Source organism: Raphanus sativus, unplaced genomic scaffold (assembly GCF_000801105.2).
Source record: "Raphanus sativus cultivar WK10039 unplaced genomic scaffold, ASM80110v3 Scaffold1861, whole genome shotgun sequence".
NCBI lineage: Eukaryota > Viridiplantae > Streptophyta > Magnoliopsida > Brassicales > Brassicaceae > Raphanus > Raphanus sativus.
The window spans coordinates 1-18,831 of record NW_026617170.1 but is presented as its reverse complement, the minus strand read 5'-3'; the positions used below and the strand labels follow the sequence as shown (position 1 = coordinate 18,831).

The following is an 18,831-nucleotide window of genomic DNA, read 5'->3' as shown; positions in this document are numbered from 1 at the left end:
AACTAAAGATTAAAATTAGAAATAAGTTAAAACATCTGAAAGAAATTATGAAATAAGTTAACATCTCGAAAACACAGCAAACTACACAAGAAACTAAACATTCAGGTTAGAGATTCTGAAAGATCTCTTTAAAAACAACATTTTTTGTCTCACGCTTAGGCTTTCCCTGATCATCAACAACCAAAATCTTCAATCCTTTTTTTGATGTAACTCTGGAAACAGCCACATATAGTTGTCCATGAGAAAACACATCTCTTGGTAGATACAAACCAACATGGGATAGCGATTGACCCTGACTCTTATTAATTGTGATAGCAAATGCAACTGCAATAGGTAGCTGCCTCCTCCTCATCTTGAAAGGCAATTTCTTATCAGTAGGTGTAATAGAAAGTCTAGGAATGTCCACGGTTTTCCCCACCTTTTCTCCTGTGATAACTCTCGCCTTTACAAATAAATCATCCAACTCTGTAATCTGGAGTCTTGTGCCATACATCAAACCGTTTGTATGATCGATGTTTCGAAGCAGCATCACTGGACATCCGACTTTCAAACGAAGACTGTGATTTGGCAACCCAGAAACCTTGATGGTGTTTAAGAAATCGGGAGTTAGAGCCTGGTCATTTTTTGAAAATCTATCAGAAGCATCAATCGAGTCAGAGCTTAAGTAAATCCTTTCTTCTCCTGCAAAGGGCGTAATCAATAATTAAAAAATATTCAAAACGATTTAAATAGGAAAAAAAAACATGTGAATATAAATAGTGTAACCTGGTAGTTTATCCAACATGTGCTGGTTAATCCTGTTAACATCTTCGTTGGTGGGACACAAAATGGCTCTTTCTTGGAAAAACTTTGCCTCTCTATTATGTTGCAAGGAAACAACATCACCATACACTGCTTTGCTAATAGCTTCAATTGGTTCATCTACATCAGTGATAAGAAACTCGTCTGGGATATTGATTACAACTTCTCCATCATTATCTCCTCCGAGTTTTCCATCTCCAACATCTAAAATCCACTCTGAAAATTCCTTCAATTCCTTTGCTTCTTCAGCAGACAGGTTTTCAGAAAGCAGCCTCATATTCTTCGTTAGCTTCATCAACTTAACATGCTTCCATAAATATGACAAATTAAGAGAGTCCAGTACAATTTCTGGACGTCCAGCACCATGTATGACGGGCAATATTTGTCTAAAATCACCTCCAAACACAACAACTTTTCCACCAAAAGGCCTCCCGTCTTTGTTCCCCAAAATGTCTTTCATACTCCTGTCCAAAGATTCAAAACAGTGTCTGCTCATCATTGGTGCTTCATCCCAAATGATTAGAGATGCTGCTTTCACCAAATTAGCTTGATCACTTCCTGGAATTAGTGTGCATGTAGAAAACTCATCTGGGTTTATTGGTATTCCAAACCTAGAATGTGCTGTCCTTCCTCCTTGTAGCAATAGAGAAGCTATCCCACTTGATGCAGTGTTCAAACAAATTTCTCCCCTGCATCTAATAGCTGCAGACAGCAATCTCCACAGGAAGGTTTTACCTGTTCCTCCAAATCCATAGACAAAGAAGACACCTCCTTTTTCATTTACAACAGCATCAACAATCTCTTCATAAATGTTCCTTTGCTCATCTGTTAGTTTTCCAATATCTCGGTCATGCTCAGCTTTCAGCTTCTCCCTATCGTAACTCAGCTCATCTGCAATCAACACATTGTCGTTTCCAACAATATCTGGATCTGGCTTTGGCATAGACTCCCACTGCTCTAATGAAAATCCATTACTCTTTAAAATTTTTTCGATCTCAAGAAGAGCAAACTGTTGTTTTTCTGCTGCACTTAAACAGAGATCTACAAAAAAAAAACCAAAATGCGAATTAGACCATATTTTCTGAATGTAGTATCATATAAAAATAGATTTATATTATACCTGGTCTGTTTAATAACTTTCTACGCTTGTACTCGATGTCATCACATAAAACCTCCCATGTATTGTCCCAAACGACCTCTGGCTCTGACAAACTACCAGACATCAGCATAATAACAAAAGTGTGACGCAAATGTGCAGCTGATTCAGTGAAACTCGTCCTCATAATGTCATCTATATACTCTTGATCATTGTCTAGTAAGCCCCTTGCAAAACAGGCCCTCTTAAATGTGGGATAAACAACATTATTAAAGGTTCGAACCTCCTCCTCATCCCTTGGACCTCTGACTATGTTTAGCAGAACACGCAAATAGAAAGCTTCTTCAATCTTCCTTGGGGCATAATTGATCCTACCAATACTGAATCCTTTCTGTCTATCATAAAACTTTTTCTCCTTCTTATTCCAAGTGAACATTGTTGGAATTTCTGCTAAAGTAAGTCTTCTGGCAACAGCACTAACCTTGTTCAGATCAAACCATCCAGTGAACATAGTATTTTCTATAAGCTCACGATTTGTGACTTCAGCATAAGTGTCATCATCTTTGAAAATAATAATCTGCTTCCCTGGTAGGTGAAACTGCATTCGCTCAACAGGCACCGATCGATAATGGATAGGAAAACTTAAAGTCCTCCATGCCCCTTCACAGGCCGAAACATATCTAAAAAAAAAAATATTAGTGAAGCAAGACTGATCTCGTTGAGAAGTAAAAAAAATAAATTATAAAGAGAGATTAGAACCAAATTCACCTGCAGTTGAAGAAGTTTTTTATCTCATTTTTTTTTTCAACTCCAGTAGCTCCTTTTTCTGATGGCTCAACAGAAACAGTACAACGATCTGCACCTTTATTAATATACTTAAATAAGTATTTAATGGAACCAGTCTGATTACACCACTCCACGTTAATATGAGCTCGATACCGAACAGATAATTTCTTGTTATAGGGTATAACGTATCTGTTATCGCATTTGAAGCCATTTTTCTCTACAAAGCAACCAGGCTGTTCACGCCGTCTATAAACCGGAAAACCTTCTCTGTTCACAGAAGTTTTGTCCACAAAATCTTTAGGATAGAGCTTTGAACATTTACCATTCTCCATGCATGGCGAGTTCATGTTAACTGCCCCACAAGGACCATGAATCATCATATCCTTCACCACATCAAACAGCTTTGGTTCCTTATCCTTATCTGGTATTTCTGCTGAGATGATCTTGTCAATGTCATCTGTTTTAGGAAATTTATATTTAGGATGCATGAACAGCAGAATATGAGCATGGGGCAGACCACGTTTCTGAAATTCAACTGTGTACATCGCTGCATTAAACAAAAAAATTAGTAACCAGACGATTTATAACAATATATATGTTCATAAAACAACCATAAAGATAACTCACATGCGACAGTCTTTCCAAGTAGATTTTTTTCAGTTAAATCGCTCATTAGCCGATCTAGTTTAACCTTAAAAATCCTGCATAGGATTTCTGGTCTGTCGTCAGGAGTGAGCTTGCGTGGTTGAACATACCTAGTGATTTCAGGCCATTTAGGATTGCATGTGAAAGTTATAAAAAGATCTGGAAATCCATAGTATTTGCATATTGCCATTGCATCCAAATACAAATTCTTCATGTATCTTGGTCCTCCAACAAATGTGGCTGGTAACAAAAAGCGGCTTCCTTGCTCGTGCATATCGTTATCCCCATTGTTTCCAGACTGCTGAATAGAATCATAGCTGTCTGATCTAAGGCTTTTCTGGTTCATCCTCAAATAGGACAACCGATTTGCTTCTATGGTTGTATAACCATCTACCAGAAACTGTTGGAATAGCCTTTTAGAGTGTAGAAGTGTATGAGATTCCCCATCTCTTTCCATAATCCGATATGCATACCACTGTCTCATACTGATATTTTTCCTCTTCAGTTTAGCAGTAGCTTCTGTAGCTCTTTTTTCAATCCCAAGCCTGAACCCATCTTCGCCATATGCAAAGATAAGAGGATACTGTAGTGCTAGGTAGGAAGGATGTATTTCACTTATCCGTTTAAGCCATCCTGTTTGCTTCTCTTGTAGAACAATATCTCTTTTATCCATTTCCAAATTAAAATCCCCAGGAATTAGTGCAGCAACTTCAGATGCAGTAGGAGTATCATATGTCCTTCCATCTTTTTCTCGAGAGCTAACAATCCTCATATGAAATGTAGCACCAGAGTTGGTATTGAATCGATCTCTTGCTGAACGAAACTGATGTACATATGGGTTAACTTGGTTTAGCATCTGAACTATCATCTCAATGACTTTCTTTCTCAGACTCTCTTTTTTAGCTTTATCAGCCTTTTTCTTGTATTTCCTGCATTAAAATTACGCCCTTTCAGTCTTAGAATACATGGTCATAAAGAATCATATTATATCAAAACTATTAAATCCTTAGTAATTCAGAAAATACCCTATAATGGAAGCTCTTTTATCAATTTCGATTTCTGTGTCAACAATGTAGAGTTGAGAAAACTTGGGCTCTTCTCCAGCTTGTGGCTTTAAACTGCCCATCAAATGATAGTTTTCTCCTTGAAGTTGAAACATTTTTGGTCCTCGTCCTTGAGGAACACATCTATCCACTTTACCCCCAAGAGATGTAAAAGAGAAAACCATATTAAGTTGTCTGATATTTTCTCGAAAATAGCTGCTGATATCATCATCACCATGTAACAATCTTTTCAAGATCTCTGGTGATTCCTTTAGTAATGGCAACTGAACTTGACCTTGTCCACAACACAAAGAAAATTTTGGTTTCTTGGACTTTCTCTTCTTTTCAATACGTTCACCATACCACATTTTCGCACCACAGTACTCACATATGCAAGTAGGATCACCCTCATCTAAATACTCTGTAACAAATTCATAAATAAAGATGCTCAAGTTATTTTCGAATACAGGAATAAATTCTGAAAAATACTATTCAATTACCTGTACTCTTTGGTGTTTGCAGAGGTGTAGTAGATGATGATGAACCACCCTCAAACATGTTTCGAAATATATCAGCCATAGTCAAAATCCTAGACCTTTGTTCATCTGTGATAGGACTTGGATTCGCTGTTTGTACTTCAATGTTATCAGATAATACTTCAAATGAATCACCATCTTCACTACTCACATCATAACTCTGATCACTATAATCTTCACCCTCCTCTGTTATTAAAACTCTGTTATCTAATTTGTTCTTGCGAATTAATATAATCGGATAAACTAATTATACATACCAGAGGATGGGTTTTCAAATGGTTGAAAATCATCTTCTTCTTCTGACTCATTTAGTTGAGATGTGGACCACTCCATGGCATTAGGTTGCTTGACACTGTCTGAGTTGGAGAAGGCTGGTAAAAGATTTCTAGGTTGAATATTGAGACATGTGCTTCTTCTTGTTGTGATGTTTGATAATTGAGAAGCCATATTGTTATAATCACCACCTCACCATCGCACAAATTTACAAAAACAATGTTAATTGTTAAATTTACAGCTTCACAATGATCACAAATATTTAAATAAAAATAGTGCCAAGTACCATTGCCTCGAAATCGCTTAGATCCCTGAGGTTGCTTTCCTTTATCTTTATCTGTAGATAAAAAAAAGAACAGAATAGACACATGAATCGGATAATATTGATTCACTTCATCATCAATCATAAAAAACAGTATAATATATAACAGTAAGAACATGTAAAGAAAAAGTACCATAGTATTGATTTTCTAAACTGAAGGCAGTCGATGGATTAGTATAATTGTGGGTACTCCCACAGCTTGGTAGTGTTTGATTTAAATTCGTAACATCTCTCAACACTGATTTTGCTCTATCAGACGATTTGGAATCAGATGGAGAAATAACTATAGGTTGATGATTTTTCCTCTTCCTTGCATTGTCGTCTTTGTTCTTCATGTTTGATTGTGATAGTAACTGTGCTTAGAGAAGTTAGAAATAGAAAACCATCGTTGTTGAATAATGAAGGTTAGGGTTCCTTTTCTATGAACGTGGTTTAGTTTTAATGATGTTGTTTCTTATTGGATAGAAAAAAATATATGTTGTTTGATTTAGTTTCCTATATATGAGGAGATATTTTTAATTAACATGAAACCATATAAATAAATTATCTGGCTATTATTGATAATTTATAGATGATTTAAAAAAAAAAATAGAATTGATATTGTCTCGGTTGCCTATGTATAAAGAGAAATATATTTCACATGAAACCATTTATGTAAGTTATGTGGCTCCATAATTATATATGAAAATCCAGGTATATCGATTCTTAGTATGATTGATAATGATACTTAGTATGAATCGTTTCTTTGAATATATTTCATAAAATTTAAAAACTTGAAATTTTCATTGAAAACGAAAGTTGAAATAACAGAAACAATTGTGCAAAGAGAAACACTTGTTTGAAAATAAAGTTAACAGAAACAAAGCAAAAGAAAACACAAAGCAATATTGAAGACTCCATTAGCCACTTTTTTTTGTGCTTGACTCTTCTTTGGTAGTCTTTTCTTTCTTCACAAAAACTCTAGTGCAGTGCTTCTTTGTTGTAGAATTTATGTCACGATCATCTTCACCTTCAGTGGATTTTTCTTTGCGTTTAGATACAGGAGTTACCATGTTGTCTTCGTTTGGTTGACTTTCCAACTGGTAAATCGAGTCCTGTAGATAAAGAACATCAAAGCATTTGTTTCTGTATCAATAAGTTGAAGTCATATAGATAAAGAACATCATTTATAAAAACGAAACAAACTAAACCATACCTGTGAACCAGTTAAATAGGATGTTCCAACATCAGTCTGAGTAAATGATTGACTGGTACTACCACCAGTAAGTAGCAAACTCGGATTTTTCCACACTTTACCAACTTTGTACATCCCACCCTTGCTACTAACATTGTTACTCTCAATGTAAACTCCAAACATGAAAGTCTTTCCAATCAAAGAAGTAACAGCCTCAGGAAAAGAGTCAACATCTTTTAGCTGTCATATTCAATATTCATTATATGTTAAAGATACAAATCTATTCTATAATGTATATTTACGAACCCAGTTTTTTTTTCAGGCATAGTGTATACTGAAGTTGAAAAAAGGGTTATAACCTCATCAAGGGAACCGCTGAGCAAGTCGGCAGCAGATTCAGGAACAATGGCGCTAGCAATCCAGTCAAGTAGCATTAGGTAAGCTTCTCCAGAGCCATCTTTAACCCTTACATGAATCCTGAACCTGTGATAGAGATTTAAAATTTGTATTAGGAAATAAAAATACTGATAACAACAAAAAGAAACTTACAAATAACTTACTTAGGTAAGACATCTGTGACTTTAGCTTCACACTTTTCACACCACCAAAGATGAGTTATAATCTCATTACCATTCACGATTTTAACAGTTCTAGAAATCTTGGTGACCTTTCTCTGGTCAGCTTGGCACCCAAAATAGTACCATCCCCAGTCCTTGTCAATATCATAGATTGTGGCAATGACTCTGCATTGCTCAATCTACATTTGAAAACAAAAACATTAGTATTTTAACCATGGATACTGTTAGAACATATAACTAAAACCTGAGTTGATTCCAGTAGCTCTGCAATGTCCTTAGTTGGGTATTGCATCCAAGGATCGCGTCTAATCTCCCTCTCCAGTCTGTCTTCTTCAGATTCAACCAATGTCAAGGCATTGGATGCAACATCCCTATGAAACGTTAACCATTAAAGTTGGCATATCTATAAGAAAATACAAATATAAACTCCATCATTAAACCCAAATTACCTTTTCAAAAACGCCTCAGTCTCCTTTATTGGTGGGTTGAAAAAGACTTGAGAAGCATCATATGAGTTTGAAATTTGAACCTCATCTAACATAAACTTATGATGCTAAGTTATGATAAAGGGATAATAGTGTTACTTCTGTAGGTGCCAATTTTCACAAAACGTAGGAGGCATATAATCGAATCTTCACCAGCTGAGTCACAATTAGCTTTAATGTTTTCAGCAAATTTTCCCCACAAACAGCAAGTAATCCTACGGCCACTGTTAAAAATCATATGTTAAAATATTAATCCTAATGATATATGATATAAAAAAATTGTTATAACTTACACAAGGTCTTTCAAACTGAACTCAATTTTCTTTTTTGGTTTTCCTGAGCACTGAACTGTCTGTAGAGCTCCCAAATCAGACACTTCTCCAATAACATCTGCAAGTTGAAAAAAATAAAGATCAAACTATAAAGTGGTCGCTTAATTTGAAAATGTAACTTGAAAACTAATTTTATATACATACCAATTAGGATGTTAGCATCTTCCACTCCATTCTGAATAGTTTGGAAATCCACCAAACTCAGAAACATGCTGTCGTTTTGGATTTTTGATGGAGTGATATCAGTTCCATAAATGAAATTGATCTTGTATGGATGATTGGTAGGCCTGTAGGAAACAGTGGGATTACTGATGGAGAAATTTTCTATGTTTCTCCACATACCAAGAGAAAAAACATTTGAAAACTTCCTCGCCAACTTATCAAGGTATGACTTCTTACAGGATGCATGTATTTTCGTTCCCTTCAAAATAAACAAAGAAGTACGATATGAGATAGTAGTTTAGTTGAGTATAAAGAGAAATCGATAATAGATAGGTTTTGCAAAGATCTGAGACTTACATGTGCATCAGAGAAAATGATTTCCAATGATTCTCCTGAAAGTTTTGTGTATTGCTTCCAGGTATGGAGCACCTTGACTTCTACACGACATTCTGTCCGGAATGGTTTGAGGTCAGCCACAGGAATGAGTTCCATGATCAATAGTATTTCTGTAGCGATAAAGTTTGTGAGTTCTGGTTTTAGGAAGTATGATAAGAAAATAGAATGAAAGGAACGATATATAAACCTGAGGATTTCGATAATATCAACCGTTTAGTTATAGGAGTTGTGCTAAAATATCGGATAGTGGGTTTGCACGTTGAGAAAATAGATTTGATTTGTGGAATTTAAATTGATTCCAATTATATATCCCTTTATAATAGGATATTAATTTGTTGTGGAAGGTGGTTAGGATAATAGATTTTGTAATTCGAATATTTAGTTGGTTAAATAAATTTTTGTTTTTTTAAAAAATAATGTTTCGAGTATATAACTTAAGTAGTCAAAATTTATAGATTTTATAGTTACAGTAGGAATATTTTAGTGTGTTAAATAAATGTTTGTTTCCAAAAAAATAGGATGTTTCAAGTATAAATATTTCGAAATCAAAAATGTAGATTTTAAAATAGTAGGATAAACAAAAAAAGATATTTAATAGGTAGTGCTTGAAAATAGGATATTCCTAGTTATATAAATTGATAAAGTCGAATTTATTTTTATTTTCCCGAAAAGAAGGAATTATAGTAGTCATGGATCAGTTAACTAAAGCCCATCGTTAGGTAACCATACAATTATATAGCAATTGTATTTTTTTTTAAATTGGACCTGACCTTTATCAATAGGACATGATCCAAAATTAATAGTATTGATATCTAATGAGTTGACTTTTTGAGGGATAAAGGGTTGATGATCAGTAAAAAAACATTATTGGGGACAAGTTGTGGGAAGCTTTTTGTCCATTGGCTCTTTCCACAATTTATTCATACACATAAACATAAAAAATTAAACAAAAGCATTTCTCATGACTCATGGCCAGCACATCTAAGATTCTCACTTGATATAAAACTCTCTCAGATACCATTTAAACTATTCAAACCTCAAAAAAAAACCAAAAGACCTTTCACTAGTTATATGTTGTTACCCAACTCACAGCATGTTCTTAGTACTGGCTCCAAAGGATTTGTAAATGATGCAACTTCAAAAGAACGGAAAACAAAGTAAACTAGAACTCAGCCGCATCAAATGAACTTATAACACCTGATTTTCTACACCCTAATGATGAGATCATGGCGCAGCGTAAGTTATCAAACGAGATTCGTTTAGTCTTAAGAATACCCGAAAGTCGATTGAAGCTTGTGTATCGTTGATTCTCAGGAATGCCGATAAACAAGGAAGAAGATGAACTTGAAAAGCTCTGTTTTTTGAATAATATTAAGCGTCCCCTCTTATCACGTTGTTACAATCTTTAAATAAAGCCAAGGAAAGAATATACTCCTAAGATATGCTAACTAGATTCTAAATGATCCTAAAAAGCCTTTGTACAAACGAAAGCCCAAAGTAAAACAAATAACTGAATTGAATGATTCCCGCCATGATCGAATGGTGAGTAGCTCGAGCCATGACGATGATGAAGATGCGCTGCATCAGATCATGAAGTAGATAGCAAAGCAAAAAGGCAAAGATGAAAAGGATGCAAAGACTTCACGGTTTAGGCCCGATTTAGTTGGGAAAAAAGAGACAGAGAAAACTCCACAAATCGAAGATTTTAACCTATAAACGTCCTAGAGAGCTCTCGTGAAAAATGAAAACAGAGTTTGCATGGACACATTAAAAGATCACAGACGACACAGAAACATGGTTTTGGTTAAAGTATCTCTGATACTGAATACTGATAGCATCACCTGTGAATCATCGTTGCGTTTATTCTCCCACGTTTAAAGAAGCACCACAGAAGGGGAAATAAAATTTGAATCACTCCAAGAAAAAACTTATTTTTGGTGAATCTCGACAAATATGTTTGATTCCCGACACCGGAATCACCGATCAACACGAAACTTTCCTTGAAGGAAACACTTCCGGTTATTAAATTTTCAACTAATTGAGGAAATTCTGAGGCAAAAAGCTAGTATAATCGTCTTTAGATATTATAAATCTTTTACTTTTTCTTACAATATACGACAAAAGAAATGACAACGTATTAAAAACGACAAGAGGGGGCTTAGCAGGCAGACAAAAGTAAGAGAATGTTTCAAGGGTATTATAGGAATTATATTTGTTGAAGCGAAGGAAAAAAGGCCGAATAGTATTTTATATTGGGCTTAGACACATCGAATGGGCCTTGGTAGTTAGGGGATATCTCTTGGTGAGTTAACAACTCACGCGCGTTGTAGAGAACAGAGGAAGAAGCCTAAGCCGACGCGAGAGACGACGACGACGAGGAAGAATATGAGGGAGACGGTGAAGTTGATAAGCATGGAGGGTTTCGAGTTCATCATCGACAGGGAAGCCGCCATGGTTTCTCATACTATCCGGAGCATGCTCACTTCTCCAGGTTCCCTCCTCCTCCTCCTCTGTTTTTCTTGTATAGTTAGTGATCGCAATCCCCGCTTTCTCTTCTTCTGATCTTACTCGATTTTGATTAGTTTCTGTCAAATATTGGTTATGAATCTGAATCGAATTGAGCGAAAATCTTAGCTCAATTTCGAAATTCAATTGTGTAATTGAGCAAACCTAAAGTCGTAGCCTTTTATAGTTTTCTCATGATAAAGAGAAACTAAGAGTGTTTAGATATCGACGTGTGATTCCCTTTGTTTAGGGCATTGAAAAGTATTGATCTTGTTGCAATAGTGCTTTCAATGTTCGAAAGAGATTGCAAGATGCTCTGTTCTAGATGCAGAGTTTATGGAGATCTGAGGAATACACTCTGTTTTTTTTCTTCTTTTATTGGTTTTCGTGCAGGTGGCTTTTCGGAATCGAAAGATGGTGTGGTGACTTTCCCTGATATCAGCACCACGATTCTAGAGAAGATCTGCCAGTACTTCTATTGGTCTCTACAGTACTCCAGGTCCCTTATTTTTCTCACCAAGTCTGCTCTAAGTTGATCTCTAGAATATATAGGGAGACTGTGAAGAACTTAATCACGGTTTAGGAATGGTTGTGATTTCAGTGTTAGGGGGAAGTATTGTTTGTCTGAACCCTTGCTTTTTGGGAATGTATCTCAAGTGTTGTTTGATTTTACAGAGGCAAAGAGACGGAGTTCCACATCGAGCCTGAACTGACTCTGGAGCTAATGATGGCTGCTAATTATCTTCACACCTGAAAGACTAACATAAACATGTAAAATCCCTGGAGCACTTATGTGGGGTTATAAGACATTTGACAAAAATTGAGTTCTTGAAGAACTATTGAATAGCTCCAAGGGAAACTCGTCTACTTTGTTTACTAGTTAATGACTATTTAATGCAAACATCAAAGTTCCTGTGGCGTTATTCGTTGCTTATGTTCAAATAGCTTACATTGCTTTTGTAATAAGCAACAAAAATTATGTCCTAACAACGATTGGTTTTGGTGCCGAATAGGTATGTGCCGTTTGATATGACTTACCAAACATGCCGATTTATAGGAAGATTACAGAACACGTATCGTGTGACACAAAGGAAAGTACTGTTTTAGCAATGAAATTAAAGCTCACATTGTCTTATGCAAACCAACAAACAAACAGACAAGGGTCTAAAATGTATTTTGCCCTTGCTTATGGTGTCACGTGTAAAAAGCTCTGCAGTTATGTGCCTGAATCAGAACACTTGCAGCACTATCATGTTACATTCTCAAAACCAATGTTGTCTAGGCACATTTTACAAGACTAGGATGTCGCTTTGCATATGCCTCCAAAATGTTCCAGAACTCGTGGATGCATTTTGGCTCCAAACTATCGTGGCCCTAAACTATGGGACCACTTATTTCTCAAACCTTACTACTACCCATCAGATGCCACAAACATCAGTCCTAAGTATCACTTTTTCTTTCAGATTTTTATTGGAACTCGCAACATGTTAATATCATTAGAGATTCTATCAATTTGATGAAGTTAAATGCTAAAATAATATTTAAACATTTTACATGTAATTATTTCGTAAGCATATATATATTAAAAAAATTACAAACATCTAAAAAAGAGGATTTTGTTTCATTTAGCTACTTGGATAATTGGACATCAGTTTATCTTATCTTTAGCTACCTTTGTTTTAAAAACCTTAAAGATCACAAACTAGATTTTAATTAGACTATTTTCTTGAGTTGGTCCATATATGATATTTTAACTATATAAACTCCTCTGATACCCATAGAAATAATAAACCAACTTTAACCATTACTAAAAATGGAGAAACGAGGACCTTTCCTTAGCTTCCTCGCATGTCTCCTTGTCTTGTTCTCATCTTCAATCTCAGCAATCACACATGATCATCAAGATATACAGGTAAAAATGATCAAAATCTCTTGTGTTCAGCAACACATGTGCATCCTTTATAGATGATGATTATGTTGATATATGATGATTATCGTCAGGCCCGGCTTAAATAGATTTTGGACCTTGTGCAAAGTTAAAAACCTTTTCTCAAATTCTATGTATTTTAATAAATCAGGACCTTTGTTACTCAAAGAAAATTGAAAAATAAAAGATGGACCCTGTGCATAAGCGCCGTGAGCACATGCTCAGAGCCGGTCCTGATTATCGTTACATTAAGGAGTATATCGTTTACATGGGTTCACTTCCTTCTCGAGCGGAATACATACCAATGTCTCATCACATGAGTATTCTTCAAGAGGTCGTGGGAGAGAGGTGTGCTTTGATTTATTCATTCTCTGACCATTATATTAAAATTGTGAGGATTTCTAATAATGGCATGTGTATTACTCTAGTTTGATGGATGGTCGTTTGTTGAGAAGTTATAAGAGGAGTTTTAACGGGTTTGCGGCCAGACTCACTGAGTCAGAACGAGAACAAGTAGCCGGTGAGTGTTCTTCAAGACCTGAATAGTCTGTAAGGATAGAGTCATTAGCGAGTAGCCTCCATTGTTAGCATTTGATATTGTTTACATTTAATGTGAAATTTTTCTAAAGGATATATAACCATTATCTGAAGCCAAATTTTGTATCTTATATGCAAATAGAAGCAAGTGTTTGCATTTGCATATTGCAAAACCATTTTGTGAAAAACTGAAACTATATTTTAAAAATGTAGATTCCTTTTGAGTTTCTTCTTCCACACGTAAACCTGAACACACTTAGACCTAAGACCCTTTGTGCTATTGTTAGGTTTGGAGGGAGTTGTTTCTGTGTTTCCAAACAAGAAACTAAAACTCCAAACGACTGCGTCTTGGGACTTTATGGGGCTAAAGGAGGGAAAAGGGACCAAGCGGAATCCATCTGTGGAGAGTGATACAATTATCGGAGTTTTAGACGGTGGAATATGGCCGGAATCAGAAAGCTTTTCTGACAAAGGCTTTGGTCCTCCTCCAAAGAAATGGAAGGGGGTTTGTGCCGGTGGCAACAACTTCACCTGCAATAAGTAAATATATATCTTGTTCTCTATCTTGCAAGTTAATCAAAACTTCACCTTATTTGCGTTTACACACGTTTATAGATGGTGGCTAGTGCATATTATATGTTTCAAGTGAGCTCATAATTTGAAACATTTTAAGCTAAATTATTTACTAAACGTATATATCAAAATTAAATGAAAGGAAAACATACACTTTCATGGTTTTATTGTGTCTAGTCCAAACATAAATGCCAACTAGATTTTGACCCGCGCTTTTGAAGCGCAGAATATTTTACGATGAAAAATTTCACTAATAATTTAACAAATATTTTGGTTATTTTTAAAGAGTGTGTATTTAAAATATTTTTGCATTTAAATCAGTATTTTTAAATTCAACCCGACTGTGATTATACCGGTTAATCCGGAGATCTGACAATTCAATTTATGTTTTTAAAATATTCATATTAAAAAATCACTAAAACCCGAGACTAACCGATTGAACTGATGGATGACCGATATGTAATCTAATTGGATTTAAATTGTAATAGTTTCATAATTTGTAATCTTATAATCGAAATTTTAAAGTTCACTATTTTGCAATTTATGAAATTATGACGTTTCTACAAAATTTTAAAGAGAAAATGATAGATATAAAATAACTAAGATTAATTATTGTATTATTTTGGAAACATTGATAGTAGTATAAAAATATATTGTTTTGAAAACATTGATAGTAGTATAAAGAAATAAGTATATTGTTTGGAAACATGGATAGTAGTATAAAGAAATGAACATTAGTGACTTAATGTATGTTTAACTATAAAGTATAAAGGTGTATTTAATATTTAAAAACTTACAAAATAAATGTTAGGTCCAACAAGATGTTTCTGTTTTAATAAGATAGATATTTCAGAAGTATATTTTTTAATTAAAAAAAAATATGTAACGTGAGTTAGAAGCTTTGACTTGAGTGATTGAATATGAAGTTTGCTTTTTTAGGGCAGAGACTAATATATTAGTCACTTTGCAGCAAGCTGATTGGAGCAAGACACTACTCACCCGGAGACGCTAGGGACTCTAGCGGCCACGGTACGCACACCGCATCTATCGCTGCTGGAAACGCAGTCCCGAACGCCAGCTTCTTTGAGCTCGGCTATGGAACGATGACGGATGAGAGGCGCCGTTCCAGCCTCTAGAATCGCCGCTTACAGAGTCTGCGCCGGGAGAATGTAGAGACGATGTACTACTGTCTGCGTTCGATGACGCTATGGCGGACGGTGTTGACATCATCACCATATCTGTAGGTAGTATTGATGTGTGTGTCCCGTTGGAAGAAGACCCCGATCGCAATCGGAGCTTTTCACGCTATGTCCAGGGGATACTCACTGTGAACGCGGCTGGGAACACTGGTCCGAATATAGCCTCTGTCACGAGCGTAGCGCCGTGGATGTTAACCGTTGCAGCCAGCACAACGAACCGTGTGTGTTGTCACCAAAGTGGTTCTCGGCGATGGCAAAACACTTGTCGTACGTATCAAGTAACACATTCATCTATGTCATTATAGTATCTGTTTGTCCTTTAAATCACTAATATCATTTATGTTATGTGTTGTAATAACAGGGGAAATCAGTGGAATGTTTTTTGATCTTAAAGGAAAGAAGTTCCCTCTGGTGTACGGAAAATCTGCTGCTTTCTCTGCCTCCAAAGTCAAATGCGCCGAGTAACTTCTTTCCGCAAGAAAAACCATTTGTGTATAGAGTATGACCTAGAAATAGTTTTAAATTTGTGATTGGTTGATGCTGAATTTTTGGTTCTTCTTCTTCTTCTTCCAGGGATTGCACGCCAGATTGTCTTGACGCCATCCCGGGTGAAGGGAAAGATCTTGGTCTGCAATATATCTTTCCCCTACGTAGCCTATACCAAGGGAGCTGTTGCAGCTATTGTTAAAGATGGTTCAGACTGGGCTCAAATGGAGGGAGGGTTTACCTGTATCTGCCTTAGAAGAGATGATTTTGAATCTTTCCTCTCTTACATTAACTCTTCCAAGTATTAAATAGTCATCTTCTCTCTGTTATTTTATGCGCTTTGTTGAGTTTATGCTTCTCCTTATTTCTTTTTTTCTTGGTCTGCTATGATTCTTTAGCTCTCCAGAAGCGACTGTTCTAAAAGTGAGACAATCTTTAATCAGACAGCTCCGAAAGTTCTTTCATTTTCTTCTCGAGGTCCAAACATCATCGTTGCTGATGTTCTGAAGGTATATATACTATATAGTTATTGGTTACGTTAGATTAATCTTTTCTATACTATCTGAGACAGTGGTGTATTAAAATGCAGCGGATATAACAGCACCAGGACTAGAGATTGTGGCTGCAAATTCACTTAAGGCATTACCGTTTTATGACGACACCACACATGTGAAATACTCTGTTGAATCAGGAACTTCAATGTCTTGTCCACACGTTGCAGGCGTAGCCGCTTACGTCAAGACGTTTCATCCTGAATGGTCTCCTTCCATGATTAAATCTGCCATTATGACAACAGGTAATGAAAGTTAGATTTTAAGTAATCAAGAAAGTTGCTTGTGTAGCAAGAAAACCATCCGTTTTTTTGTTCATGCTCTGTTCTTATTTAGTTCTCTTAATCAATCTCGCAGCTTGGTCGATGAATGCTTCACAAGCTGATTATGCATCAACCGAGTTTGCTTATGGATCTGGCCATGTAGATCCAATAGCTGCTACTAATCCAGGACTCGTTTATGATATAACCAAAGCAGACTACATGGCGTTCCTCTGTGGCATGAACTACAATGCGACTACCGTGAGAGACCCATCTCCGGGGAAGCCGTCACTTGCTCTGAAAGATCTTACCTAGAGATCTCAATATCCATCATGTCGGCTAAATTATCGGGATCTGATATCTCTTTCACCGTCACTTTCAATAGAACCGTCACTAACGTCGGTGGCTCCAACTCTACTTACAAATCAAAAGTTGTCTTAACTCACGGAGCCAAGCTAAACGTCGTGGTGTCGCCTCGTGTTCTATATATGAAGTCTGTGAATGAAAAGCAGTTTTTCACGGTGACTGTTTCTGGCCGGGGTCTTGACCCAAATATGCCTTCGTCTGCAAGTCTATCTGGTCTGATGGGACTCATAGTGTAAGAAGCCCAATTGTTATTTATGCTGGTATCTTCCGATCATTATCACCGTAGCTGTTATCGTCACTACGGACATCATAGATCATTAGTATTGCTATGATTTAAGACATTGTATGTTTTAGTAATAATGTAATATTATTGCTCTGTACTCTGTTGATGTCTTACGAGTTAGGACATCGAATGAGATCATTCAACTTTTGTGTTACTCATAGGACATGTTCCTCTTATTTTCCTTTCGATGTTGGATTTGTCAAGTAAGTTGACCCGTCGCATATCACTCGTGAAGTTTGACAGAAAACCCTAAAATTTCATATCAGTTTCTTTTTCACCCTAACGCACAGACATCATAAGAATCATTTTTTTTTGAAAGAATATTAAATTAGTTCAAACAAAAAATACTGTTTACAACTAAGGTTGCTTGTTTGAAGCTCAAACAAGCAATAGATAAGCTGAAAAAATGGGCTCTGCAAGCTGAACCCAATGCTATAGTTTCCAATTACAGAGACAATCCCTAGCGACATAGCATTGACACAAACTCCATATTTTCTCTAAAATTAATAGATTTCATCTTCGTTATAATTGGCTTTGTTCTGTTAAATTATTAGTAATGCATCTAATTCACGTTCAAAATCTAGTCAATAGATCAAAGATTATCACATCACATATACATTAATGATGTTTAATTCACTTTCCTTGCATTCAAGAAACATCTGAAACGTGAAATTGTGATTGGATCCACGGATGAGTCACATTCGAGAAGTTCAAATCTTTCTACTCTAATTAATACCATATAATGATATAAAATAATGAAACAACTCATGATGGTTTAAAGGATGAGGATTGATGGATCATTTGTATATTATCCTCATTTATTAATTATAGATTTATTAATTTATTGAAAAATCTTTTTAGATTTTTTATTTTAAAATACTTTTTCTAAATTAATAAAAATATTTGATTTTTATATCTATACATTAATTAACATTTTGAAGTTATTATTCATTTTGTTTTGTTACATCATTTGGTGTATATAAAATATGTTTCATCGAGTTTAAAGTGGTTTTTAGATATATTTCTTAAATCTCATCAAAATATATTAAGTGTTAAGAAAATATAAAGATATTTAATTTATACATATAAAATAAACAATATAATGTTTTATTTATTTGTACCATATAAAATGTATACACAAATGAAATATTAATTTATAATTGTAACGAGACCATATATTTATATAGAATTATATTTTAAAAATATCTTATTATTTTATCTATTTGTGTTATATTTTGAACTGGTTGAACTTAATCTAAAGAAATAAATTGGAAGATTCTGTCCATTTTAATCTTTTACCAAAAATATTTTGTTTTATGAATGTTTGTTATGTATAAAATCTGATCAGCCTCAGTACAGAAAAATAGTAAGCAAAAAGAAGACCCCATCATATAATGGCTACCACCAATAAGTTTTCGGTTGCATTTGTTCTTACCATCCTCTGTGTCATATCTTTGTCCATTGCCAGAAACATCTGATAGAACTTCTGGTACTGACTTATTAAACTCTTTACTT

At 35.3% G+C, this 18,831-nt stretch overlaps 3 protein-coding genes and 1 pseudogene across 3 annotated transcripts; 2 read left to right on the top strand and 2 right to left on the bottom strand.

Annotated features, from left to right (window-relative positions):
- Positions 1–106: 106 nt before the first annotated feature.
- On the bottom strand, positions 107–4,739 carry LOC108807616 (uncharacterized). The gene is made up of 6 exons (XM_056999488.1): positions 4,354–4,739; positions 3,311–4,257; positions 2,666–3,230; positions 1,922–2,577; positions 766–1,842; positions 107–681 (listed from the first exon to the last, which is right to left on the bottom strand). Exons 1-6 carry the CDS (start codon positions 4,737–4,739, stop codon positions 107–109), a joined length of 4,206 nt encoding a protein of 1,401 aa, XP_056855468.1.
- A 1,578-nt stretch (positions 4,740–6,317) lies between these two features.
- LOC108807617 (uncharacterized) lies at positions 6,318–7,795 on the bottom strand. The gene is made up of 6 exons (XM_018579885.2): positions 7,704–7,795; positions 7,499–7,625; positions 7,237–7,433; positions 7,036–7,159; positions 6,698–6,916; positions 6,318–6,596 (listed from the first exon to the last, which is right to left on the bottom strand). The coding sequence occupies exons 1-6, from the start codon at positions 7,793–7,795 to the stop codon at positions 6,402–6,404; spliced, it is 954 nt and encodes a 317-aa protein (XP_018435387.2). The 3' UTR covers positions 6,318–6,401.
- A 3,140-nt stretch (positions 7,796–10,935) lies between these two features.
- On the top strand, positions 10,936–12,144 carry LOC130504880 (uncharacterized). Its single transcript, XM_056999489.1, has 3 exons — positions 10,936–11,120; positions 11,528–11,633; positions 11,810–12,144. The coding sequence occupies exons 1-3, from the start codon at positions 11,015–11,017 to the stop codon at positions 11,886–11,888; spliced, it is 291 nt and encodes a 96-aa protein (XP_056855469.1). The 5' UTR covers positions 10,936–11,014; the 3' UTR covers positions 11,889–12,144.
- An 803-nt stretch (positions 12,145–12,947) lies between these two features.
- Positions 12,948–17,319, top strand: LOC130504879 (subtilisin-like protease SBT4.11; annotated as a pseudogene).
- The last annotated feature ends 1,512 nt before the right edge of the window (positions 17,320–18,831 follow it).

Coding starts and splice junctions, on each gene's coding strand:
- LOC108807616 (XM_056999488.1), bottom strand. CDS start 4,739: ATGTGGTATGGTGAACGTATTGAAAAGAAGAGAAAGTCCAAGAAACCA. Junction 4,258..4,353: donor AAAAGAGCTTCCATTATAGG/GTATTTTCTGAA, acceptor ATTTTAATGCAG/GAAATACAAGAAAAAGGCTG. Junction 1,843..1,921: donor AAAGTTATTAAACAGACCAG/GTATAATATAAA, acceptor TTTTTTTTGTAG/ATCTCTGTTTAAGTGCAGCA.
- LOC108807617 (XM_018579885.2), bottom strand. CDS start 7,795: ATGTTAGATGAGGTTCAAATTTCAAACTCATATGATGCTTCTCAAGTC. Junction 7,434..7,498: donor AGCTACTGGAATCAACTCAG/GTTTTAGTTATA, acceptor TTTCAAATGTAG/ATTGAGCAATGCAGAGTCAT. Junction 6,917..7,035: donor TCAGCGGTTCCCTTGATGAG/GTTATAACCCTT, acceptor TGAATATGACAG/CTAAAAGATGTTGACTCTTT.
- LOC130504880 (XM_056999489.1), top strand. CDS start 11,015: ATGAGGGAGACGGTGAAGTTGATAAGCATGGAGGGTTTCGAGTTCATC. Junction 11,121..11,527: donor GAGCATGCTCACTTCTCCAG/GTTCCCTCCTCC, acceptor GTTTTCGTGCAG/GTGGCTTTTCGGAATCGAAA. Junction 11,634..11,809: donor TGGTCTCTACAGTACTCCAG/GTCCCTTATTTT, acceptor TTGATTTTACAG/AGGCAAAGAGACGGAGTTCC.